Raw genomic sequence first — 27,243 nt, 5'->3', positions numbered from 1 at the left:
AATTTAAAAAAAAAAAACCGTAACACAAGGGATCTCCGTTGCAAAAATACTATTTCTTTTTTTTTTTTGGCTGCACCGTGCAACTTGCAGGATCTTAGTTCCCTGACCAGGGATTGAACCCATGCCCCCTGCAGTGGAAGCACAGAATCCTAACCACTGGACCGCCAGGGAATTCCCCAAAATACTCATTAATGGATTAGAATGTCCCCTAAAGAGAAATGACTCTAAATCAAGGATTTGCTTTTTAAGAATGAAGTGAATTATATGGACCGTCCTCCACTGAATACGTTTATGTGCACAAATTTAAATTTTACATCTGAATTCACATGCCCAACTAAATAAACCCATTCTTGAACTAGATTTCTAAAACAAGAAAGCAAAGTGCACTAAAGTACTCTTGGCACTATTAGTGATTTTCTGTACAAGAGACAAGTGTTCAAAATTCAACGCATCTAATCTGTAAACTGCTAACTTCAAAATCTTTGTAAATTCTTTTCAACAGTTAGGAGAAACCACCTTAAGGCAGTTTCTTCAGAATTATGGCTTAATTTTGGTCCGTGCACACTGTATATTCAAAAGCCCCTGAGAGTTTTCTGTAAAAGTACCCCCATAGTTGTCCCGGTCCCCATCAATTGTTTATAAAGATTTCCAAAGCTACAGAAACTGAATCACTGAATATCCCACATCCCTTTATGTATCTTCAACAAATGTTAGTCTTGTCACATGTGCTTTCTATGTATACATATACATACCTTTGTGTACTATTTGAAAACAACTTGCATGCTTCATCACTTCACCCCTAAACACAGCATGCATCTTTTAGAACTTCCTCCTATATAAACCATAGCACCTTTATCACATCCAAGAATTTTTAAAATTGTTAAGACCATTTAACCCAGACTACATATTCACCTTTCCAACTATCCCCAAAATACCTCTTCATTTTTCTCTTTTTTTTTGGATCAATGATATAATAAAAGATTGACATAATGCTAAATGCATTTAAGTTGGTCTCATTGGTCTCCTTCGACCTAGTGGTTCCTCTGCTTGTCTTTCTTGGCATTAACATTTTAGAATCTGGACGTGCTGGATTTGGAGAGATTTGTCTTTTTTTCTCCTCATGATTAAAGTCGAGTGAAACATTCTGGCAAGTACACTATAAGACATAGGTGATGTGTGCCAGCTAGTGCATCATACCAGGAGGCATACTAAGTTTAATCACTTGGCTATGATCATGTTCATCAGATCTCTTTACTGTAGAGATATCTTTTCTCCTTTGGGAATAAAAGTAACCTGTGGTATGATACTGAGACCACGCGAAAATGCTATTACAACAAACTTTCGCCCAGTCATCATGGGATAAGCCCATCAATGGTGGCTTACTATCCAATGATGACCTTGAATTATTTCCTGTGGACACTGAAAAACAGGTGTTTTTCCAATTCTATCATTCTTCTTTGTTTATTAGTTTGGCATTCTTCTGTTAAAAAAGCTTTCTCCCTTTTTAATTTACCTATATTATTCTTTGGAATATTCATGGATTCTTTGTATTCGTGTGCACTTCCCCCAAAGTAGTTGTTATAAATATCACTATTTAGAATTAACGTTTTCTATAGTCATCAACAACCACACTATTATTTTACATCAAAGCTAATTAAAATACATTAGTCAACCATTCTGATAGTTACCATTCTTATTCCATCTATACACTAGCAGAAAGCCACAAGCTCTATTAACTTAATTGCTTTTGATATTTAAGAGTTTTAACAACTCTGAATAAATGACTCCCTCAAACAAACAAGAAATACCTATCCATTTGTATTTACCAGGCTTCTAAATTCTACAATCAACATAGCTGCCGCAGACTGAAAGTGTTTATACCTAATACCTTCCTTTAAGGAAAAGAAACTGCAGTAGGTCCTTAATAAACACATACACAAATACCTCCCAATCTTCAAATCCTCTTAAGGGTACTCCTGCTAAAATTCTACTGTACCTACCAGCATCACCTCCATCTTGACTGGAGCCGGCTTCAGCCAATAAATTTGTATTCACATTTCTATCACAATCTGGCCCTGAGAGTAGAGCACCATCCAGATCTGAAAAGGAGATACAGAATAATCTGTTATTTACAACCACACAATAGCCATCACCCAGAACACCACTCTCTTCTTGGAATTGTTTCTTATGCAGACTAAATAGAGGATATCTGCAAGTACTGAATAGCTACTATGTGGTTAACGCTACAAGGCACAAAAGCATACATAAGACATGTTTTTCAACCACAGGAACAAGTGCATACTCCACACAAACACCAGCACACTAGATTAAGAATGAGCTTTAGAGCCTGGCTCCATTTGTACAAGCATGTGCCTCAGTTTCCTCATATGCATCTACCTATATCATAGATTTGATAAGGAAATTTAATTAGTTAATGCAAGCCAAGTGTTACAATTATGGTGTCTGATACCCAAAAGATAGCTGCTACTGCTAGTATTAAGCACTAGATGTGTAAAACATTGTTTCTGTACTGGTTCAGAAGTGGAAAAGACCAATTAATACTAGATTAGTAAAGGAAGACTTCAGAGAACAGGTAATTCCTAAGAGTTAATCTTGAAATATGGAAAAGCAGCATAAAGGGCATACTAATGAGATAGTACTTTTGGTTCCAATCTGTTATTTCCCTTGAATCTGTTCCATCTCTTCTTTTTCTCTACCGCTGCCTTAATTCAGGCACTCATCATTATTCTCCTGGATTAGTTAGTGAATTACTTCAACAGTTTCTTGGTCCCCTTGCTGCAAAATACAGTGCTCACTCTTCATTTCCTGCAACATTGCCAGAAAGATCTTTCGACAACATAAAACATGTTGCTCCTTTACTTAAAATCATCAATTCACCAGTTTTTAGGATAATCTTCAAACTCCTTAATTTAGAATACAAGGTCCTAATATTCAGGTTTCTATTTATGAATCTAGCATCATCCCACTGGTACTATCTACTCCTCAAATCAAAGTCTCAGAAGACATTTTTCAAATGCCACTTTTAATAAGCAATCTCTCCTCTACCTCCCATTCAAGACTCATCTTTGGTGTCACCATCCTATACTACCAAGAATTCAAGATGGAGACTGAAGTATGCGTTACTTTCATTTCATTTAATAAATACTGAGCACCTTGGAGGTCACCTGGTGATCTTAGAGTGGTACTGGTGGATCAGCTGGCAAGTAGAAAGAGTGAGAGTGGCCTGTGCTGTGAATGGAAGATGAATTAGAGATACATACAGACAATCTGAGAAATGTGACTGTAAAGGGCAAGAGTGAGATATAGGGTATGAGTTTTGGGTTTTTTTTAAGATGGAATAAACAAACATGTTTAAATACTAAAAGGAATAAGTCACCAAGAAAGGGAGAAGACACTGAAGAAATACTGCAAAAAGAAGGAATTATCAATTTTGTAAGATTCCTAAGGAGTCTGGGATCCAGAAGCGTTAAGACAATCAGTATATACAGACAGAAGTTTGAAGACAGGCACTTAAAGACTAAATGTCTATTGGCTTTTATTTTCTCGTAACTTAAAACAGTAGAACGTGAGGTTACTGCCTAGAGTAAATGGGTTGGAAGTCAGAAGGAACAGTAAATAGACACAGACTCCTTTCCTGTTCCTTGAGAGCAGGGATACTATCTAGATTTTATTTTCCCAGTATTTATCATAATGCATGACAAATAAAAGGCTTTTCAACAAATGTTGTTAAATGTTGGCTTCAGTAGTCTGCCCTTTGCAACCTGTGTTACTAATTTAAACTTATTAAGAATAATTTCTCCGGAGTTCCCTGGCAGTCCAGTAGTTAGGATCCAGCAATTTCACTGCCGTGGCTTGGGTCAGTGAACTAAGATCCTGAAAGCCATGTGGCGCAGCAAAAAAAAATAAATAATAATTTCTCAGTTTTCTGGTATATAATAACACTAAAACATTGATTAACTGAAAATTAATTAATTGAAATTTAGTGGCTTTGCTTTCCTATGAAAAGTTAAATATATTTCAATAATCAAAAAATAAAATTTAAATCATTATTTAAAAAATGTTACTTTTCCCAGCATCTTTTGAAAAAAGTCATTATTCTAAAGTGTACAGTCTGTTCCGAGGGCACTTCTTAAAATTCTGCCAAGCAGGTTTGTAAATACAGGGTGTTTCTATTTACGTAATATTCTATAGTGATTTGTTCAAGGCTTTCAAGTATTAGGATTTAATTTGTGATCTTTAATGCTACATGGACACTAATACAGAATACCTCAACCTAAAAACTTAATAGATGGCAAATGTATTCTTTCTGTGTACAATAACAAAATCATATCCATACTACAGATGTTAAAACCCATTTGAAAGGTACCAACTACTTGGTTCTTGATACCAAAAATAAATCTTAAAATAGGTGAGCTCGTCCAGGTTGACAACAGCTTTCAAAAACCACGCTTAACTTAGGAATCAATACATCATATCACTGCTGTACCTTATTTGAAATCAGCCAACCCACCTAGCAACTTATTTTTAATCAGCTGAGTTGATGTGAGTAAGATAGAAGCCAGGCAACCAACCAATCACTTGATACAAGAATATATTCTGGGATTTCCCTGATGGCGCAGTGGTTAAGACCCCACCTGCCAATGCAGGGGACACGGGTTCGAGCCCTGGTCCGGGAAGATCCCACATGCCACGGAGCAACTAAGCCCATGCACCACAACTACTGAACCTGTGCTCTAGAGCCCGTGAGCCACAACTACTGAAGCCCGCGCGCCTAAAGCCTGTGCTCTGCAACAAGAGAAGCCACCGCAATGAGAAGCCCACACGCTGCAACGAAGACCCAATGCAGCCAAAAATAAATAAATAAATAAATTTAAAAATATATATATTCTGCTTCACCAGGAACTCTCGGTCATCATCTTTTTCTCAAAAAAGTATAGAATTAAAAAGTAAACTCTAATATACTTTGCTTTTGTGACATTCATGACCTTCCTATGGAAATCTTTCTCTTAATGTAAACTTAGCAAAAAGGGCTGAGACCTCTTTGCAAACAACAAAAGACCTTTTTTGAAGAGCTATTAAAACATTAGTTTTATAAGAAAATAGGAGGTATATGTACACTATGTAATACCATTCAAATAATCAGAGCTAAATGCTAAGCCACATGCAATTTCTTCTATTTTTACAAACGTATTTTCTTCAGTGAACAGATAATAGCTGACCCCCTCCATAAGAGAAAAAAAACAGGTTTTATGCATAAAGTCCTTTTGTATATGCAATCTCATTTAAATTTCACTACATATTTATATAGTTAAGAATATTCTTATCCTCAACCTTTAAGAGGAAACTAAAGCTAGTGCAGAGTGCTGCACTGTTTGTTAACTGTATTACACTGCCTCCTGACAACATGAGCACCAAACCTGGCACTAACCAGGCAATTAAAAAAAAAAAAAAAGTACAATCTGCAATGTTGGAAATGAGAGTGCAGAAGTATAAACATCTTAAACTTACTTTCCTAGTGATACTTGATATCTACTGCTAAATGAACAAAAACAAACCTACCTACACTCTGTGCCAAACCAGCCTTCACTTTATTAACCTCTTTACTTAATAAAAGCACCTCCAAAATCTTAAGTGTACCTAGTTATTAGCTGTCATTGTTCTTTAAGTAATACATTTTTGTCTATCTTCAAAGCAACTTCCTCCTTAGAATGCACTTTTTTATACTTCTCTGATTAACCATGTATTGCATTCTTTAAAAAAATGACATCTTATTCATGGGTTTTTTAAAAACCTGATTACCAAGCAATGCAAAGAGAATGAGATGAAAAAGAATGGTATAAATCTCAGTCTCTACCTTCTCCCAAATTTATAACAATCATAACTTAACTTTCTTCACAAGGAAAGAGTAGCAATATTTACCCACTTCACAAAGTTGCTATGAAAAGTAACATTAGTAAATAAAAATACTGCATAAATTATAAAGTGCAACATAAATCATGATGTCCTTAAATGAGTTTAATCTTGGTGCATGTGGCTATAGGTTTCTCTTGGACCACATTGGGCTAGCATCACTTCCAAAGCATCTGGTGCTTAGTACGGCACCTGCCTGTAGTGCTAAACAAAGCTATGTTGGGAAGGAGGTCTCCCTGACCGTTTGCTTTTGGTTCTCAAAATTCCAAACATAAGGCAGGTGCAGACTAATCCAGATTTTCTTAAAACACAAATATTCTTGAAAAGCATGAAATATGAGAGAGGACATCAGAAATCAAAGTTCTAGAAATAACTACAACTCCATCCTACAAAAGCTCAGTAAGGTCTATTCAACTTTTGTTTTCATGTAAATATATACTAGCAACAAATTTCTCTGAAGACAGTTTCAGAGAACTAAGTCTGATTTTTTTTCATAAACAGTTATAGATTTTTTTCTATTCATTCACTGTGTTCGAGTTTTTTTCCCTTTCAGTGGAGAGTAAATTCAGTTGCAAATGAATTATACAAAGCACCCTTGACAGTTCTATAGCAGCCTAGAAACTCAACAAATAGCAGTTTCCCTTTACCCCCAAACTCGATGATTCAAATGACAGACTAGGCTCTACTGTTTCTTCTTTGCTTCTATTCAAACAAGGCTGTTATTTCTTCCATGACTGGGCCTTAACAGGTCTCCTCGGGACACTCCCCTCTCCAATTCATGAACAACACCCTCCAAATGCCTTTGTGTTAAAGGCAAATATATACAGCTCGGATCTCTAATTTAAAACCTCTCACTGCCTCAGAGTCTGTAAAATAAAATTCACAATTTATTACCATGTCAAACAGAGAATTACAATCTGGCCCTAACGTTTGACCCAACCTCATCTACCCCTACGACACTCCCCTTTCTATTCTTTCACCCACTTACTCCAATTTCTTGCCACCTTGCACCCTCTCCTGGCAAACTCCTATACAATACAAGATCCAACTCTATGAAGCTTTCTCCAACTCTTATGAGCAGTCAGGAACCCCTCCCCCATTGCACCCTCTGCCATACTTCTGATTTTAACATTTATCACACTGCACTGGTATGTTTCTACCCCACAGCCATCCTATTGTGAACAAGTTCTCAATCTTGACAGCAATATCACCTGACCTGTTGCTCAGTTTCTTGCGGATTTAAATAAAAATTTTATTACCAAATTTCCTCTTATGATGTGGAAAGCTATTTTGGAGTCCCAGAAAAGTAATAATATGTGATTATAACATAAAATTTCTGGTCACCCCAGAATATTAAAGCTATATCAGAAATAAAAAATTTAGTCTTACAAAATTTTTCAGGGGTTGACACTTACAGGGTTTAGACAGCTTAATCCCATCAACAGGTAGAAGTCACAAAAATGCTTTTATAACTGATCCACATAAGGCTTCCCCAACACACAGCTTTAGTCTGGCCACACAAATTCTATTTCTTTAAGGCTTATAACTTGAAGAGAATGATCATTAGTGTAGCCATCTCTTGGATCAGATATGGCAGACAGGGAAGGGAAAGGAACACTAGGCAGAGGAAAGCAAAGAAGGAAAAAAAAGATGGCAGAATATTCCTATTACCATATAGTTACCTATTATCATCCTTTTAAGATTAAATATTGAGGAGTCTTATATATTAGTATAGTTTGCAGTCCATTAGCTAGTGGTGGACATTCATTTTTTAAAATGAGCATCAGGCCTTCAAACTACCATTTAATACCCAAATGTAAGTTTCTAGAGAAAAATGACTTTAAATCACTTGTAGTTCATCCTTTGTAACATACTCAACCAAAAGGATGCCTGCAACGTAGAGCAGTACATCTGGAATCCCTTAAGAAGAAAGAACTAATCCAGGTCCATAAACCTGTTATGTAAAACACTTGGGGTAAGATGTAGAATGCATAAATTTTCAGATTTTAGGCAAGTAATAACTACAACACCCCCAGTGGGTGTAGGGTAGCAACCTGTAATCAAAATGGTATTTCTGCAATGAAACATATGGATATTCACATTTTAGGAAATAAGTAAAAAATATAAATAGGTGGTTTTGCTGCCAATTGATTATCAGGTTTTGTTGCCAAAATGATTTTTAAAAGCTTTGATTTATAGCCTCCAAGATTTCATAATTATGAAATTTTCTTTCCTTCTAATTAGAGACATTATGTGTGATGAACTCAAGCCAAGTTAAGTGGAAACATTTTAAGTAGTTCATACAGTAACTTTATATGGCACGGCCAAAATATTGGAAAATCTCAAATCAGACGGCCAATTTTCAAAGTTGTAAAAATGTTTAAATTAAAAAAAAAAAGATCATTTAAGAAAGCATTTCAAGATTCTGCAACATCTGAAAGTGATGCCGTGTATCAATTATCACCCCAAATATAGAAGGGCATAAGTGCTGGTAATTCACTACTTCAAGTATGACTCATTAGAATATCTTAAACATATATAATTTGAGCATTCTTTTCTCAAAGTTGTTTTCTAAATACTCGAATTAAATGCTTTTTAACCAAAAAACAATTATACAAATTAAAGATGTTAAAGCTTAAACATGAATTCAACTCTACTTGTTGGAATTAATAAAAATTCACAAATGCCACAAAGCTGTTTTCCCATCCAAAGTACAGACGAGAGAAAGGAACTTTTAGATTGTTTAAAAGAACCCTAAATTATATCCTTTGATCAACTAAAACCACCTTGCATCTGAGTATTTGTACGGCATCATGAAAAATTCAATTATCTAGATGAAATTTTACCAGCTTTTATTAGATAAAAATTAATTATATAATCTACTGTTGCATTTACTAGAAAATGCTTTTGAGGAAATTGTAGATTATACTACTTGGTGTCAACTATACAAAACCCCACTGGAGAAATTCCTTTCAGAATTCAGTACCAGAAAAGTTTGTCATCCCACAGAACTGGTATGTTTCCTCACTTTGAAGGGTTTCTTATCATCTTAGAACCAACAAAAAGCAATTTTAATTAGGCTAACCATATTAACACCCTTGGCTAGCACACTTCTTTATTGCTAAATTTTATTTGTATTTTGATAATTTGTTTCTTGTCAGTCATTCAAAATCTTTGTTCAAAATGAGGTATGTATTGCATGCATACATAAAATGTATGTATTACATGCAGAGTACAGTTATTTACAATGGGGGCAACTTGCCAGTGTGACTGGCACAAATAATACAAAAATACAGATTCAGAAAACCCAATGTTCCATGAGTCCAGAGTAGATCAAAAATGGGATGGATTAACACACCTGACTTGTTCTAACAGTACAGATGACCACACTGTGTAAAACAATGTAGGCATTAGTTATTTTTGCCCCTACAATTTAATTTCTAATCTTAGATTTACATGTACTTTATTTGGCTGAAATTTGTTTTCTGGCTGTAAATCAGGAAGATGAGGTTTTGAAATTTTTACATTATCAAAGGAACTCATTAAATCGCTCCTGTTTTTCCTATTTTATTACCCAGAATTGTTTTTCCTAACAGTTTTAATTATCCCATAAACCCCAATAAGACAGTAAAAAAGACAGAAGTTTCTAACTTTTCCTGAGTTCCACTTCCAAATATCTTCATATATCAAAAATGATTTGAAGGGAATCCCAGTATTGAGTCAAATAATAGGTATACTAGTTTCTTTAAGATTAAAAAAATACCATCTGAATACAATCCCTAAACCTTCCTATCTCAATATCTCAATTATATTTATGAGGCATCCAAATACCACCTTCAACATTATACGACAAGAAGACAACATTATTTAGAGCTGTGATTTACAAATAGTAGGCTTAAGAATCTGGGAAGTCACAGTTCCTACAAGAGACCCACAAATCCAAATATGCCAAGCACTGCTTATAGACTAAATGTGTAATTCACCACTACTTTTCAGATGTTTAGGTATAGAATTTTAAGTACGTTTAAAAGCATTTATTTCACTGAAAAATTTCACTATTTTTTCAATAAGTGAAAATGAAAAAAAGTATAACCATTAATGTGGAATTCATTAAAATGTTACAAGTTTTAAATGGACCTCATTTTTTAAAAGACTGGGTCACTAGTTTATTAACTGCCAAGGTTTTAATGCCAGACAGTCCTAACATGGAACCTGCCTCTATTTTTACTAACTGAATGACCTTGAGAAAGGCCTTAACCTTGGTAAATACAGACCCACTGTGTTCTTTACTGGTCAGAATTTGCCTGGAGAGTTCTAGTCAATTCTGTGCACCAAAATTTCAGGGTGAAACAAACTGTCTATGACTGTTAAGAAGGGTGTAAAAGGGTTTGGAGTTCACAAGGTGGGAGGTACAGCACTTAGCCTAGAAGAAGGGGACTTCAGGGGAATTTTTCAAATGTTAATATCTGAAGGGTTATCAGGTTGATTAGAGAGATTAGAGGTTAGGCTCAGATTATACTACTAAAAACGGTAGAATTAGGAAGTTAAAGAGAAGCAAATTTTAGCACAATATAAAGTAACTTCCTAATAATGATATTCATTCTACCCTGGAACAGGCTGCTTAAAAATGTATTCTAAGTATTAAAACAAAAGGTCAGGCTGAGGCTATAAGACCACCTATCTAGAATTTGGTAGAAAGTACACTGCACTGGAAAACTGATTTTAAATAATCTCAACAGCCTTTAAGGGGCACTAAGATGACCATGTCAGCTATGTTTTTGTATTTATCATTTTTCATAATAACCGTATAAAATAAATAGCATATTCTAAAGAAGAGGAAACCGAGTTTAGCTTAATTTGATTATGGTAATATAGTAAGTGGCAGAGCTCACTTCCCAATCCTGATTCAATTTGGGCTCTTTCCTCTACATCAGCGGATTTCAACCTTGGTTCACAACACAATCACCTGCAGGGTTTATAAAAGTTTCAACAACCAGGCCACATCCCAGACCAATTAAATCTATATCCCTAGCAGAGAGATCCAAGAATCATGACGGCCTGTAAAGTTCCCAAGTAATGCCAACATGCAGCCATGATTAAGACCCACTGCTCTATACCAAAAGTTGGCAACACTGGAACACACCCATGTTCATTTGTTTACATACTGTCTGTGACTGCTTTCATGCTACAATGACAGACTTAAGTAACTGACTTTATGACCAACGAACCCAAAAATATTTACTGCTTGGCCTTTTACAGTAGAAATTTGCCAGCCTCTGGCTCTGTATCATATTATGTTCTAGCTCTTATAGGACCCATTTTCTGCCACTGAATGAAGGTGGATTCAGAGGCACTAAAAAGTTGTGAAAAGTTTTAACAGCTGGAATGTAGCACATCACTGATACAACCAAACTTGTGAGTTAAGCAAGGTTCATCATATACTAATGTGGTATCAATGACATAACAGAATTTTCATTTATAAGATATTAGAGATATGTTAAAAGCATACTAGACTACCAAAAATTAATTTATGATAGACCTAGTCCCTTGATACAGCTAGGAGTGCCTGCTAAGATAATCACTAGCAATGTTATTTTTGAAAGCATGCACTGTGGTTCAAATTACTGCTTTTCTTCTCTTTGAATCACTCCAATTATGTGTGGCATTAATTTTAAGAATGGGGTTAGCTCTAATTAGTTTTGTCAATCAACTACTATACAAAAAAATCTGCTAACTCCTTATATTGCGTGTTATCTATATAAATTAAAAAAAAAACACTACAGGGTTCCCACCATACTACTAAATGATTAATTCATGCAGAAAAAGACAATGTAGCTCTAATTCTGAGAACTGCTTCAAGGTCTTCTACATTAAAAATTAAGACAAAACATAAAGTGCTCAAAGCTTTGAGCACTTTATGTAGTGTAGTATTAATGGTAAATAGACTTTCTTAAGAAAGTCTATTTACCATTAATACTTTAAAGAAACTACCTCTGGGGTTTTATTGCTAAAGACTGGATAAGTAGGAGGGGAAAGATCAGCAAATAGTATTCATTACACATGCATGCTGATTTTCACATGATTAAACATTTCTACCAATGAAAATTAAACCCAAACCTAAATAGCCAGAGGAACCATTTCACAGGATTATGGCATTTTGCCCTTTGGGAACTAACAACAATGATTCTCTTTAACAGAAAGTACTCCATCCCCAGATGATCACCATCATGTAAATCAGACACTGCACAGTTATGCTCTGAAGCAACACAAGCACTAAATCGTATATGACAGTGGTAGACAAGTCTGGGGTCCACAAAGGAAAATCTCAAACCCACTGGGCTACTTCTTCAAATAAGTTAAACACAATCAAATTAAACGTAAAGAAAAGTTTCAAATCTATTTTCACTCTTCAACAATGGTCCCCCACTCACTCCATTTTTTAAAAAACCCGCACTACAAATGTGATATGCTAAGGTTCTTATATATATTCCTTTGGGAATATATTGAAGAGAAAGGTCTCAGAGGCCTCTCTCTTACTTAACTAATGTAAATGAGAATGAAAATGAGGTAACAGTGGGACAAACTTAAAATATTCCAGCTTCTGAAAGATTTATGGGGAGCACAGAACAGTAGCTCTAAACAAAGTAGAATAATCCCATTAACATTTGCAAACTTCTATAAAACAATTATATGTTTACGAAGAAAACTGAGAGTAAAGAATGTTAACTAGATCTCAAAAATGTCCTGAAATGACAAACGGATCACACATTACAACCAGAAGATTTTATCTTTTCCAGCACTGGGTACAAAAAGTGATCAGAGGCTAAAGATCAGGAAAGTCAAAGAACTATACATTGAGTCCACATTCCGTAAAATATGGGCAAATTCCTATATTTAACACAACCTTTGAGAAACTCATATCTACATGCTTAGAGAAAAAAACTAAGACATGCCAAATCTTACATTTAGTATAAGATTATGTAAGATATAATATGTGCTTGTTTGAGTGATTTTTCTCCCTTCTATTATAAAGACTCAAATTTTAGTATTACTTATGTATATTATTTTTATAATGAAAAAAGTACTTTAAGAATACACACAAGATTATATCCAACCAGAAATAGAATGAAAACTGAAATACCTTTGTATATACAATATTTACCTGGTTCTTCCTTGATGAACGACAAATCTTCTTCTGGATAGGCAACAGATGGCTGCATCACTGAGCAATCTTCTAAATTTGTTTCATTATTAGGTGGTATATTATAAATAAATCTCTTCGTAGCTTGGGTTTTCCTCCTTGTTTTGCCAGTCTCTTGAATTCCCTGGGAGCCCATGTTATTCCAAATAAACACTTTTGTTTGACCTTGAGACTCATTTTCTGTCAATTCAGGTGAACCATCCTGGACCCAACTACTGTCATTCATTTGGTAGTTTTCTATTTGGCCCTCGTCGACGTTACAACCATCATTTTCAATTTTTACATTACTTGCCAAATTGGTAAGATTCCGTGTTGCCCAAAAACTGGCAATTTTTTGATCCCGTGATGAAGACAGGCCATCTCTGTTAACTGGTTTTCTATTATTATAGTCCACAACTACAGACTCTGGAGCTTCTGATTTAATGCTTATATTTAAGGCATCTTTAATGAAATTTCGGCAAGTTTGAACAACTTCACTCATTTGAAGATAGCTGGCCACTGTCATTACTTCAATGGCATTTTGGCTTGTGAGCACCAGGTTACCAGAATACAAGAAGTCCAAGATGACTGAAAAACCTTGAACTGCAGCAATATCTAAATGGGTAGTATTGTTTTGGTTAGGGCTTTCTTTGTTTGAAAAGCAATATAAAGTCTTAAAGAAACGGCTGCCTGCAACCAGGATGTTCTTATGAGCTTTAAAGATTTTTCCGCTCACCACAATGCTGACATCACAAAGAATACCTTTCTTCCTCTGTTCATTTAGTTGTCGAAGAAGTTGATAGCAATAAGAGTTCTCATTTGGCCTACTATTAAAGTCACAGTACCCCTCCTCTGATGGTATTTCTGACTCCTGTAATAGATGGAAAACATTAATATTAAATTTTATTTACTTTTTAAAGCCATCAGACCAAAGACAACAAATCATTATCAGTAACTTTTTAAAAAGCACTATCAAATAAATACACTAATTTGTTAGTAATCATTACATATGGAGACTGAAGTGTTCACAATCCCAAATATTGAGAGGAAAGGAGTGAACAGCTTAGCTTGCTGCAAGCCACTGTTAACATAAAAAAAAAAAAAAAGAAACATCCTGAGTATCAGCAGAATTTCATTTAAAGAATATGTATCACATATCATGCTATCTTTTCAAATATAGCTGAAGACATGGATTAAGAATTATTTAAGGGACTTCCCTGGTGGCTCAGTGGTTAAGAATCCGCCTGCCAGTGCAGGTTTGAGCCCTGGTCCGGGAAGATCCCACATGCCGCGGAGCAACAAAGCCTGTGCGCAACTACTGAATCCATGAGCCACAACTACTGAAGCCCGCGCACCTAGAGCCTGTGCTCCACCACGAGAAGCCACCACAATGAGAAGCCCACGCACCACAACGAAGAGAAGCCCCTGCTCGCCGCAACTAGAGAAAGCCCACGCACAGAAACAAAGACCCAACGCAGACAAAAATAAAAATAAATAAAATAATAAATACGTAAAACTCTTGGCAAACACTGAGTCAAACAGTTTAGGTCAACAAAGTTAATTAAATCTAACTAATGATAAAGTTAAGACCCTAATAAAAAATGTGCTTCAAACTACAGCAACAACCAAGTATATAATTTCCCAATCAATTTTCAAAATGACTTATCTCTTTAGGATCATAAATACTATCCATCAGGTAAAATTCCTGAACTCAAAATTCTTAATGTTTATAATCTTCCCTCTCAGCAATCTTATAAGTACTCATTACAGTTCATTTTAGCATCACTAAAGCTATGGTAATTTCCTATAAAATAACATGTGATATCAACAGAAAAAGGAGTGTGATCTAGATTTGGAATGCTGCCTATGCTAGTTATTAAGCGTGTGTCCTTGGGCAAGTCACCATGCCTTCTTAAACTAGAAAGCAGTAAGTACTACGAATGTTTCTAATTAAGAACTTCAGGACTTTACTCACAGAGTGACTAGGTGGGTAAGCTCCCTAAATAAGGCAGGTGTCTATTCTCTCAGCACCTTGCTCAATAACTTTCCTAGATAACTGAAGTAATAATTGTTTTCCAGCAAAAAAAAGTGCTTAGACATTTCTAGTACAAAAGATAACTGACAATGCTGACCTTATTTAAGTGTTAAAGATTCATTACTTTCTTTGGCACAAAATATTAACTTAAATAAAAGTCATTACTATAAAATAATGAGATACGTATATACAGATCTATGAGTATATGAGCCTGGGAAAAACATGGAAAAGATACATGCTGGGAGGACTGATATGCTTGGAGAGGAAAAGAGAGAAGGAGGAATTAGGGAAAAAAAGGTTGTAGGGAACAAAGCTGTTAGGACTGCAAAATATTTCTCATTGAATATTTTAAATGGTGGTGAGATTCCTGAAGCAATCCCACATCTCCATTTAACCCCATCATGGGTAGGGCTAAATTACAAAAATAATAGGATTCATTCTGAGTCCTGAACACAGGGGATCATGCACATAACAATCACAATTCTCTGAAACTAAACCAGATCACATAATCTATCTAAGAATTTTCGTGCTGCTTCCAGGTATGAGAAGTCAACTGAAAGAACCAAAACACTAGAATTCTGGGACACTTCAGTATTTCACAATAATGAAACATTACAGATAACCCTGCAAATCTGGAGTACACGATCACTACAGAATGAAGCGCAGAAAGTGGAGAATTTCCTTTGCATTTCCAACTGACCCTTGGCAGCATCCCTATCACTTCCCAGCGCTTCAACTGCATACTCATACTGCATACTTATACTTCATACTTATACCTCATACTTACACTGCATACTTATACTTCATACTTATACTTCATACTTTTATACTGCATACTTATACTGCATGCTTATACTTCACACTTTTATACTGCATACTTATACTGCATACTTCATACTTTTATACTGCATACTTATACTGCATACTCATACCTCATACTTATACCTCATACTTACACTGCATACTTATACTTCATACTTTTATACTGCACACTTATACTGCATACTTATAGTTTATACTTTTATACTGCACACTTATACTGCATACTTTATACTTTTATATTGCATACTTATACTGCATACTTATACTGCATACTTTTATACTGCATACTTATACTTCATACTTTTATACTGCATACTTATACTACATACTTATACTTCATACTTTTATACTGCACACTTATACTGCATACTTATACTTCATACTTTCATACTGCACACTTATACTGCATACTTATACTGCATACTTATACTCTAACCCCACCCCCCCATTCTTGCTCTGTCAGACCAAAATATTCTAAATTGGCTATATTCTCCTACTCAAACACCCAATCCTAAGCAAAAACTGCTAACAGCCACAGTTGGAGTAAAGTAATCAAGTAATTCATGATTAAGTCCCAAATGTTTGCTTTGAGGGGCTGGAGGAAAGGAAGTGAGGTAAAAAAGACATTTTAACTTTTAGATCTTGTACATAAACCAGTATGTTGTGAAGTTTCAAACTATTTAGCAGAGGGGATGGGAAATGTTTAGGACTTGTATGAATATATAAAGAACTAAACCAATACTAAAAATATCTAAAATAGTTACTGCTGTAGTATAATTTTCTACAGAAGTATCATACTGTTTACTTTTACTAAAAGATTTTTTACTAATTTGCTTATGCTCTCTATTCACTACAGCAAATTTCCAAAATGCATCTTTTTTTTGATGCAAGCCTAAAACTAAGCTTTGCTATGCATGCCATACCTGCCCAGCAAAGCTCATTCGGTTCGAAGTTCTAACAGGTATTGTAGTAACAGTATGAATACTTGGAAGAAGCAAAAATTTTAAGCACTGATCAAAATTTACCAGCACATCATGAAGAGTCTGTGGAAGCAGTGAATTAGCATTTACAAGTCAAGAAGTGCCTAAAGTTTATACACTAAGCAATTCAAAACACTTTAAAAAGGAGGTGGCTACGTCATAGCAGTTATTTTAGGCCATGGTCAATGTGTTCTGAATTTTCTGGGCCAGTCCTAATTTCTGTAATTCTCTGTCATTATCAGACCAAATGTCCTAATTTTTAAAAATAACTTAGACAAAAGCCTATCCACCAAAATATTTGCCCATTCCATTTTTGACACAAACTATACAAAACCAAACACGCTATTCAACTACTATTTTTTCTCATTACTATTGTGCAAGAACAGTAATGTTACCTGTTTTTACAAGCAACACTAGCTGTTTCTCCTTCAGTACTGATCAGAGCACTATGCCATGTTTTTGTAGCACCTATTAAACATGCTCTTCACAATGAAGGGTTTACAAGTCAAGAGTATATGTATTCAACAAGCGGGAGTATTATTTGAGGATATGGGTAAAACAGAGCAAAATAAGCACTAAAATAAACTGCCAATATTATTTGCTGAACCAAATAAATTCCTAGTACTAAAGACAAAAATTAATAGATCCCTAAGAAGTCATCTGTCTCTCTAGTTCTTTAACATTCTATGTCCATTCTCAGAATATTGATAAACATGAGATATCACTGATAAGTAAAAATATACTGATAAAAAGGTTTAAATATTTCCAAAACTAGTCTTTTTAAAGACTAGTTGGAAAATTTTCTATTCCCTTTCCCGAAAAGGAAAACACAACTTAGCCCAGACATTAGTCTAAACTAGATAAACAAGGAGATTTTAAGGAAATGGACAGTCAGACTTCAAAAATCAGAAAATGTGCTATACCAGAGAATCTATAAATATGAAAAGTCTTCTGTTATTTTATTTGTGAAGACGCCCATACGTAAAATTATAATTTTAGATCTGGAAGACGCCTTAATTAACTTTTCCAAAATGAAGAAAATATAGAAAAGTATACATTTGGTTAAAATCCTCACAGCTTATTATCTTCAAATTTATTTCCAGAGAGGCCAAAAAATAGTAAATATTTTACTCAGAGAAAAAGCTGCTAAAAGCTTGAAAAATCCTGACTTTACTCACTTATTTAATAAGCATTAAGTGAATGCCTACTTTAGACAGGTTGTACACTGCAGACCCAAAATGAATTAGTTCCCAACTTGAAGTTATCACTACTGAGCAAGATTCTTAAGGTACTGAAGAGTATAACAAGCATGTTATGAGAGCAGAGAGCAGAGAGGAAGTGTATCTAATCCAGTTTTTTTGGAGGTAGGGGAGGAGATGCTTTTTGAAAGAAAGATCTGAGCTGAGCCTTAAAGGATGCAAGAGTGGAATGGTAGGATGAGCACTCTAAGCAAATGAGATGGCATGAGAAAAAGAACCAAGATGGTCTACAGATCCTCACAATTCTAGATTTATGAAAGAACTTCAAGGTGATCCCAAAAAAGCCCAAGAAATGCAAATATGCTCTTATGAATGTTTTTGGAGCTAAGTGTCTATAAGTTGCATCAGATTATCAAGAGATTCGAATCCTGCACAAGATTAACCACTGCTATAGGTGCCTACAGAGCTTTAGAAGTAGTGATCTGATTGAATTAGCAGATAGAGATGACTGTGGCAGCAAAGTGGAGGATAATTATCAGGTGATGAAGACTAGAGATACTGTGACCAGGGGAATCTATTGTTAATAGTGCAACACACCGCACTTGCCAAGAAACAAGGACCTTAATTAGGTAAGAGAGAGAATATCAATGGGGGGAGAGGTGGAGAGGTGGAGAGGCAGAGCCTGGAAAAAAATTTGGAAAGTAAAATCTGAACTTGAGTGATTAACTAGATTTCAAGGTAGGGGTGGGGAGAGAGATCATAGGGTCTTCACAGCATTCTAGCTGGGGGAGCTAGATAATGCCACCAACCTGTAGAGAATCCAAGACCACACTACCCAGTCTCCCCACCCTTCTGAGGGGTACAATGGAAGAGAGAACTTCAGCTGCAGTGAGCTCACCTGTAGTCAATCCATAAATAAAAAAAGTGCTATTTGGCTAAAAACATCAAGTAATTAGTATTTACCTCCCTACCCAGAATTATAGTCCTCTTTTGATAAATGGATTAGTAGAAAAAACAATTTCCAACACAAACATCAAAGTGTAAGCTAAAAGAATTAAAACCAAAAATCTTTACTACTTTTGTTGCAGCAACCCACTGGAACAGTATACTGAAAGATTTAAAACATCAATGTCCACTTACAAACCCAATTTCTAGTAATGAGGACAAACAAGGCCACAGCAAACATGATGCCAAATAGATGCCTGCTAGTAGTACTGACAAATTATGTAACAGTCAGTAGAGAAAGAAAGGAAGATGTCCTTTGCAATCTTCTATCACTTCTCTGATCTCCTTGAGTGATGGCATCTTTTCTTGCAATTTAAGTACTATCCCCAGAAATTCTAAATCTATAGGCCTGGGGTATTAGCCTTCAGGTGATTACAACTTCCAACCAATTTTAGATGCCAAAAATATGCTTTATTACGAGCTCTCCTCAAAACCCACACATACACACTACACAGGTGCTTCTAAACAGCAACTTACACATATATTTCATCGTGGTTCTCCCCTGCTTAAAACTGCTAAATAGTTTGCCCATTGTTAGCAGAATAAAATATCAGTACAATCATTTCAACATAAAAAGATCGTCCATAACCTGGAGTCTGTCTACCCATTCAAATTTGATTTTTCATCCTTCTCAACAACCAAATCATCTACTTCTCAGACACATCAAGACATCAATTTCCACTATGCTCAAGCTGCTTCCAACTGCAATGCCTGGAATGCCCTCCCCTCTTCAACACTTATTCACTTAACACAATTAAGTTAGGAGTCAATTCTACAAGCTTCTCCCAACCTTCACAAATAGAATTGATGACTTTCTTAGTGTCTTAACTGTAACTTGAATATACTTCTAACATGGTAGCTATCATTTTATGTCTGTCTCTCCTTACTACAGCACAAGTTTCTTGAGGGCAGAAAAATGTCTTATTTATATAGGTTTATCTTCAGTGCCTTGTATCTACCTAATATGTGTATGTAAACTTAAGAGGGAGAAACAAGCCAATCTTAGATACACTGTAACATATAGTAAAAACCGCAAGGGAAAGGAACCAGCTTTTACCAAATCAAAAACAATGAATGACTGTTAGAACCTATAAAAGTATTACACAAACTGATTACTTAATGGGCCACAGGCTCTGTAGTCATCTGTAATACCTATTTCTCCTTCCTAGGGAAAGGTTTTTTCAGTCTTTCTTCCAAAATCTTTAAAACAAACAAACAACTTATTTTTGCCAACTGCAAAGAAGGCTGGTAGATCTGTCTCACCTTTGCTTTTGTTGCTCACCAACATATTCCAATTAGTAATTTTAATTAGATCACTGATCTGAATTAAATATTTACTTTCTGGAAAGGTTAACTAAATTTGTAACAATAACACGTTTGAGTGCACGTTTTAGGCTTACTAAACTGGAAAGAGTTGACAGAATGTGTGATTTAGGCTACGAAAATTTCACAACTGGGTAGAAAGTAATCTGAACCAAGATACAGTGGTAATCACTGTTATTAAAGCAATTTTAAAGTCCTCTGGGCCAAATGGTCAAATCCTATATGAGCTAATCACTGAACCTGACTCTTCAGATATAGGCAGTTGTTACTCAAAATAGAAACTACATGTTGTCCCTTACATCCTTATAAATACAAGGGTATTTCTGAAATACAAGGCTCCAGAACAGATTCTGAAAGCATATTTATGGACTCTCGCATGAGCAATCCTTAACAACCAACATCCAAATAACATAAGAATATCAAAGGTTTTAAGAATGTGCCACAGGGAATTCCCTGGCGGTTCAATGGTTAGGACTCCACACTTCCAATGTAGGGGGCACAGGTTCGATCCCTGGTTAGGGATCCCACAAGGCATGAGGTACAGCCAAAAAAAAAAACAACAACAAAAAAGGATGTGCCACAGTTTTTTGGCCACCACCAAGGAATTAATGGAAAATAACTTTTCTCTTACAGAAGGCATAAGAAACAAAAAGTAAAGTAACCCTTATTCACATACTAAGATTTGGCCAAACTCTTCTCAAAACAAACAGGCCTCCATGTGCTCCTGATTACGTTTAAATAAGAGGATAAACACACAGATGCATGTATGTGCAAAGACTGGAAGTAGATAGAAGAAAACTGTTATTGGGAGGTGAGCGGGAACTAGGTAAGAGGGAGACTCATCTGCTATTATTTATCCTTCTATATACTTTTCCAATTTTTGAAAATGAGCATATACTATTTTCATAATAATAAAACTATCTTGCTAGTTTTCTGGGTTTAAAAAAAAAAAAGGGAGGGGAGGATAAAGGGAGTGAATTACACCCTAGCCTAAAACTTAATTCTTGCCGGAGGAACTCCAGAGGAACTCTTATTTCAGCATTTTTAAGACAGGACAAAGCTAATGCAAGATATTTCTCACAAAGGTGAGAAAAATTGCATGTATGATGAGAAAGTCTCAATCTTCAAAGAATTGAATGGCCAAAGTCTCTAAAAGTATGAAGAATTGGTTTGCTCTCTAAAATCAAGAGTGATTCCATGAGATAAAGTGGCTTCCAAACTGAGAAAACTGGTAACACTGAGACATGAGGTACCAAGTCCCCCCAAAAAACGTTGTTATAGTTATCTACAATGAAAATAAGTAATGATGGTAATAACAGTTATCATTTACTGAGTGATTACGTGCTGGCATATATACTTTGCATACATGAGGAAACTAGAAGTTAACTCATTTTCCTGCCAAGAAAGAGGATTAGGACTCAGGTCCCCCTTCTTTAAGCTCAAGAATGTTCTTACAGATTGTGTTATACTGCCTCCTACAGGTAATCAAAGGCTACATGGCAATGGAAAAAAAGTGATTAACTCTGCCCATAGGAAGAAATAAGTCAGTTCTTGAACCTGACACTCATGTAATAACAAGACAAAAGGATTCTATAGGTGGTACCTGGGGTCAATCACAAGGTAACACCCCAAACTAAGGTTAGTTAGAATGAAAACAGAAATAACATCCAAAATCCAATCCAGGGAACCAATAAATAGCCTTAGGCAAACATGACTACTAAACTTTATTATTCTCTAATGAAATAATGTCCTAAGAGAAAAAAGGTGCTCTACAGATTATATCTGTAAAAAGGGAGTTTAAGGGGGCAAAGGGTAAGGGAGGGGTAATGCAGGAATTAAGTTTAGAGAAGGTTTTACCTAGGAATGAATTCCCTAATCCAGACATATGCCTAGGGGAGAAGGATACACCACACTAAGTCTATCATACGGTTATCCAACTAATTCCCCTTCCTCTGATTTCAGGTTCACTAAGCAGCTAATTATAATTTGTACTCCCATTCAGATCTGCCTACACGTAGACTACGCTGAAGAAGATAAGACTAACTGGTCCACTGGATTAGGAAAATTCATTCTGATTGTCTTTTTAAATGTTTCTAAATAACCAACTTACCATTTAGAAAAGCACACTTTCATTTTCACAAGCCTTCCACCTCCATCATACTACTAAATAACTTCAAGAATATATAACTCTTTAAAGCCTCTAGACTCCTCTTCTGTAAAATGGGAACAGAATAATTACTTGCCAGAGAAAGGCACATCTGTATTCGGCATACAGAAGACAAGTTTGGCACTCCAGTGCCCAAGCTCACAAAGCTAGTAATTGCAGAAAGCTGAGATCTGAACCTAGATTTACTCCAAAGCTTTTTTTTTTCCATTGCAACATTCCTTATAGACTTCAGTCTCATTTATCACGAAGAACTGTAAGACTTGGGACAATTTACTTAACCTTTCTGGGCCTTATATCTTTAAGTGACCTTCCTTCTAGGGCTTAGGCAACTAAAACTTGTGCAAAAACTGTTGCCATTGCCCCCTAAGAAAAACAACCCTATGCTTTAACGTTAAAGCCTCAACTTCTGAGAAACTTCTGGGCTACGGGGTTATTGGATAGTGCCTAATTAACTCCAGTGTAAGTGTTCTGAACAGCAAGATCATTCCAATAAACACACAAAGGGACTAATATCCGAAAGGTGACTTTCTAAAATCAATGGCTAGCAATACAAAAGAATAAATTCCATCCACCACCACAGGTTGTCTAAAAGTCTTCGAAGCACTTATCAACATCTGTTTGGCTTGAAAAAGGATTATCAAAATGGTAAGACTATTATTTTTAGACTAGAAATATTAAAACAAGAGCTAAGAACAACTAAGGTATAACTTACTTGTTTTATAACTAAGAACTTATGATTTTAAGGAGTTTGGTAAATACATTCTCTACCAGTCCAAATCAACTACTTGGTATAAGTAACTTTACATTAAACATTTCAAATATGCTAAGTTTAAAGTAAACTGCACTTATAAGAAACTTTTTGAAAAGGGGGGACTACAGAAAATCTCAGCACAAAAATCTGGGTAGAAGGAAACAAAAACTACCACAATTTACCAAAAGTATGCCTTTGGAAAGAGAAGTTCAACAAGTTTAAAAGAAATGAATTTAGTAAAATAATCCACGAAAAAGGAGTCTTATCCAAATAGCTTCCTCTACATTTACATACTGCTCTCATATTTCACATTATCCTGATATGATAAAAAATATTTTTCTCCGCTGGATGTTCTCCTAAAAGGGGTAGCGTCAAAGATTAAGGAAATTGTTTAATTCATTCTTCAAAGAGTTACCAGATTTGACTTCCACCAACCAGCAAGCTGAAAGACTACCAACATAAAGCAGCTTTCCTAAAACCACAGCTAATAACATTTTGACCCCACAAAGCCAACCTTACAGGGTTAAACCCTTCCACTTCGCGTATTAAACTTTCCTTTTGATTCAACCTGATGGGCAGAGAAATCTGCGTCACGAAAAAATTAAAACAAATTCAGCTCTACGATTAGAAAATTGTTATTCCTCCCTCCCCCTCCTCCCCTCCCCCGGTAACTTTTGAAAACTTGTTTCCAGGTTTTCTAACCCCCCCACGCGTAAGCTCCCGACACCCCTCTCCCAACAGGAAAGATGTCTTCACCCAGGAAAACGGGGTTTTCAGCTGATAAACCTTTCCCCCGAAGTAGAAGCAGAATACACCGTACCTGGGCGTTGGCTTCGTGGAGTTTGTGCTCGGTAGAAACGTGGTGCCTCAGAAGGAGGGTTTTCTTGTAGTTGCGGGTCCCTCGCGAAAGCTCGTCGTGCCCCACTGGAGGCAGGTCCCCGCTTACCCCGTCCTCGGGGGTCTTTTGGCACCAGCCGCAAGACATAAGGCCAGTATCCTTGGAATAGCGCAGCCAGGGAAAATCTTTGAGCCAGGAGGTCTGAAAGGAGCACTGGAGCTTCTGCATTAGGGACTTGGGCCGCGCGAGCGGGAAGTGCTGGACAGTCTCTCCTTCGCCAGCTCCCACTCCGCTGCCCTCCGCTTCGTCCCCGCCATCGCCGCCCGACCGCCTGCTGCTGCTGCAGCTGCCGCCTTCCGCCCCGCTGCCGTCGCCCAGGCTCGCCCCCTCCTCTTCGTCCTCGGTGCTGTCGCTCAGGGACGCGCCGTCCGGCATCAACTCCTTCCCCTCCAGCGCGTCCAGCTCCAGCTCCACGGCCGCAGGCCCTCGCCCATTGAAATGCCTCAGGGGCCACGCCGAGGTCTCGGGGCGGCCGCGGCTACTGCCATTGTTGCCGAGCCCCCCACCGCCGCCGCCTCGGAAGGCCAGAGTCCGACGGTTCCTTTCCGCTAGCAAGGGGCCCCCTGCGCCACCGCCGCCCAGCGAGGTGGGGCCGCCCGCGTCTTGGGGGAGCAGCAACTCCTTGGTTTCCTCGGCGGCGGCGGCGGCCACCCCGGCAGAGGCCTCCAGGTCTTGGGGCTCCAGGCCCTCCAATTCCACTTCCTCGTCGGCCCCCCGCCCATTGAGCTGCTGCGGCGCTGGCGGCTGGGGCTGTCTTGGCTGGGGGTGCTGGGGCCAAGCCGAGGCCTCCCCGCCAACGTTATTGTTCGCGGAGCCGCCGCCGCCGCCGCTGGCGGTGACCAACCCGCCTCCTCGGAACGCCAGCGTCCTGCGGTTCATTTCACTGAACGACATGGCGCGCGCCGCCGCCGCCGCCGCCGCCCGGTGCCCCGGCTCGCGCCCGGCCTCGGGCCGCGTCCCGCGCGCTCCCCCTCCGCTTCGCCCCCGCCCCCACCCCGGGCGTTCCGGTCTCGCGGGGCTCGGCCTCGCCCTCCCGCCCGGCTCGCGCTCGCTCCCCGGGGCTGCCTCACGCGTCCGCTGCCGCCGCCACCGCCGCCGCCGCCCGCCGGGCCGCCGCCTCCGGCCGCCTCCTAATCCTCCACCCCCGCCCCGCTGCGCTCCGGGCAGCGTCCCGCGCGGAGAAGGGGGCGGGCGGCGGAGAGGTGAGCAGCGAGCCGGGGCGCGTGGGGCCTTCGAAGTTGAGAGGCGGAGTGCGGGGAGACCCTCCGCTGCCCCCTCTTTAAAGCCGCGCGCACACACCGACCCTCCAAACAGATATCCTTCCTCCGGCGCGCCGAGGAGTCCCAACCCGCTGCCGGCTTCCGAGGCGCTGAGGGCGAGAAGCACGTTAAACTGCCGGGCTCCGCCACATAACGAACCGACAATAAAGCCGGCGGAGCGTTTCCGTCCGACCAGGCCCCGGCGGAGGTCGAATGGCAAATGAACAACGGACCGTGCGCCCACAATGCACCGGGGTAGCAGTAACCGCTGGAGGGGGAAAGGGTGGGGGCCGGGCTGGGGGAGGGGGGCTGGGCTTGGGGCTGGGCTGGGGTGGGGTGGGGTGGGGGCGCCAGGGGACCGGGAAAGGGGCCGGGCCGCGCCTCCGGCCTGGGGGCGGGGGTGCGGCCGCGGGGAAGGAAGTCGGCCGAGGAGCGGGGGACAAAAGGCCGGGCGGCGGGCTGGGGGTCTCGGGGAGGGGGCGGGCGTGTGCGGCCGGGGCCGGGCTCCGCGGAGGACAAACAGCTGGCGAGTGTCAGGGTCTGGCCGCCTCCCCGCTACCCGCACGCACCTACCCGCGCCCGGGAAGCACATTTTCCTTCTCTCGCCACGAGTTCACCTGGGACTTTGGAAATAACTGTGCGGTGGGAGCTGCGCTCCAGCCTTGTCATTTGCTGAGGGTGGGTGGCGGTGCCCAAGGAAGTGAACTTATTTTGTTCCTTCACAAAGACTGGACCAGGCTGTGCCTTTCACGCGAGGAGGTTGCAACCACGGACACCTCCTCGTCTGAGGCATTGTGTGTGCGAGGCAGCACCTCAGGCCCAAGGCAATAATCATTTCACAGAAAATGCACCGCCCCGAGTGTCTTATTGCTGTGATGAAATGGAAATTTAAATAAAAGGTCGAACACGTGCGTTCAGTGGGAAGTATTGACATGGGTGTTACATCACCAGCAGCCAATCAGATAACTCCAGTCGTGTTTATACTTCTACAACCACCTTGTGAGTATTACAGTATGTCATAACGTTATAAATATTAGGCAGGGTTTTCCCCAAGAGTGGGGAGGAGTCCGCTTATACAGACGCTGCGTGCGACTCCGAAGATCGTGTGTGTAAAGGCAAGAATTGATTTGTAGGACTTGTTTTTTTAACTGTTTACACTGCATTTGGAATTTAGAATGATTAGAAGAACAGATGGAGCTGGAAATGAAACTCTTACAATAATAATCGTAGTCAAGTTTTTCAGAAGATTTTCCAGCTTAGAGCCCTTATACTCCTATTTAAAATTTTTTAATATGCTGAATTTAGCAAAATCTAAAGTGTTTAGATTCAGTTTACTATTTTGAAATGTGAAACAAACTTGTAAAAACACAAGAAGAAAAAATAAAAGGAAAAGCAAAAAAAACAAGAAGTGTGAAATCTTAAATTATTTTTATTCAAACCTATTTCAGGTTAAAAAAAAGATTCTCAAACTATGGAGGAGCTTTTTACTCTTTTAAGGAATATAATAAGAGGACTAAATGAAACAATGTATGTAACCTTAAAAATAAAATAACTCAGTAAATTAAAAATTAAAAAATATATATTAAAAGTTTAATCACAAACTAATACAAAATATGTTCAAGATAATTATTGAGTGGGAAAAAATATGTTACTTCTTACATTAATATATGTCAGGATGTGCATGGGGGAAAAA

The 27,243-nt window shown here is 38.2% G+C and overlaps 1 protein-coding gene across 4 annotated transcripts in view; it reads right to left on the bottom strand.

Annotated features, from left to right (window-relative positions):
• Window positions 1-26,397, bottom strand: part of ZBTB10 (zinc finger and BTB domain containing 10) — a 31,823-nt gene extending 5,426 nt beyond the window's left edge. For 2 of the 4 annotated variants that reach the window (XM_061171819.1, XM_061171821.1), the window contains exons 1-3: window positions 24,214-25,221; window positions 13,094-13,982; window positions 2,001-2,099 (exon numbers count right to left, since the gene is read on the bottom strand). In XM_061171819.1, coding sequence (XP_061027802.1) covers window positions 2,001-2,099; window positions 13,094-13,982; window positions 24,214-25,185 — 1,960 coding nt within the window. In that variant the 5' untranslated portion in view covers window positions 25,186-25,221. Of the gene's footprint in view, window positions 1-2,000; window positions 2,100-13,093; window positions 13,983-24,213; window positions 25,222-26,123 lie in introns of those variants that run through there. The other 2 variants (XM_061171822.1, XM_061171820.1) reach the window with 2 other exon arrangements.
• Window positions 26,398-27,243: the final 846 nt, after the last annotated feature.

This window comes from Eubalaena glacialis, chromosome 17 (genome assembly GCF_028564815.1).
Source record: "Eubalaena glacialis isolate mEubGla1 chromosome 17, mEubGla1.1.hap2.+ XY, whole genome shotgun sequence".
Taxonomy (NCBI): domain Eukaryota; kingdom Metazoa; phylum Chordata; class Mammalia; order Artiodactyla; family Balaenidae; genus Eubalaena; species Eubalaena glacialis.
Note: the sequence above shows the minus strand (reverse complement) of the source record. Positions and strands in the feature narration are given on the sequence as shown.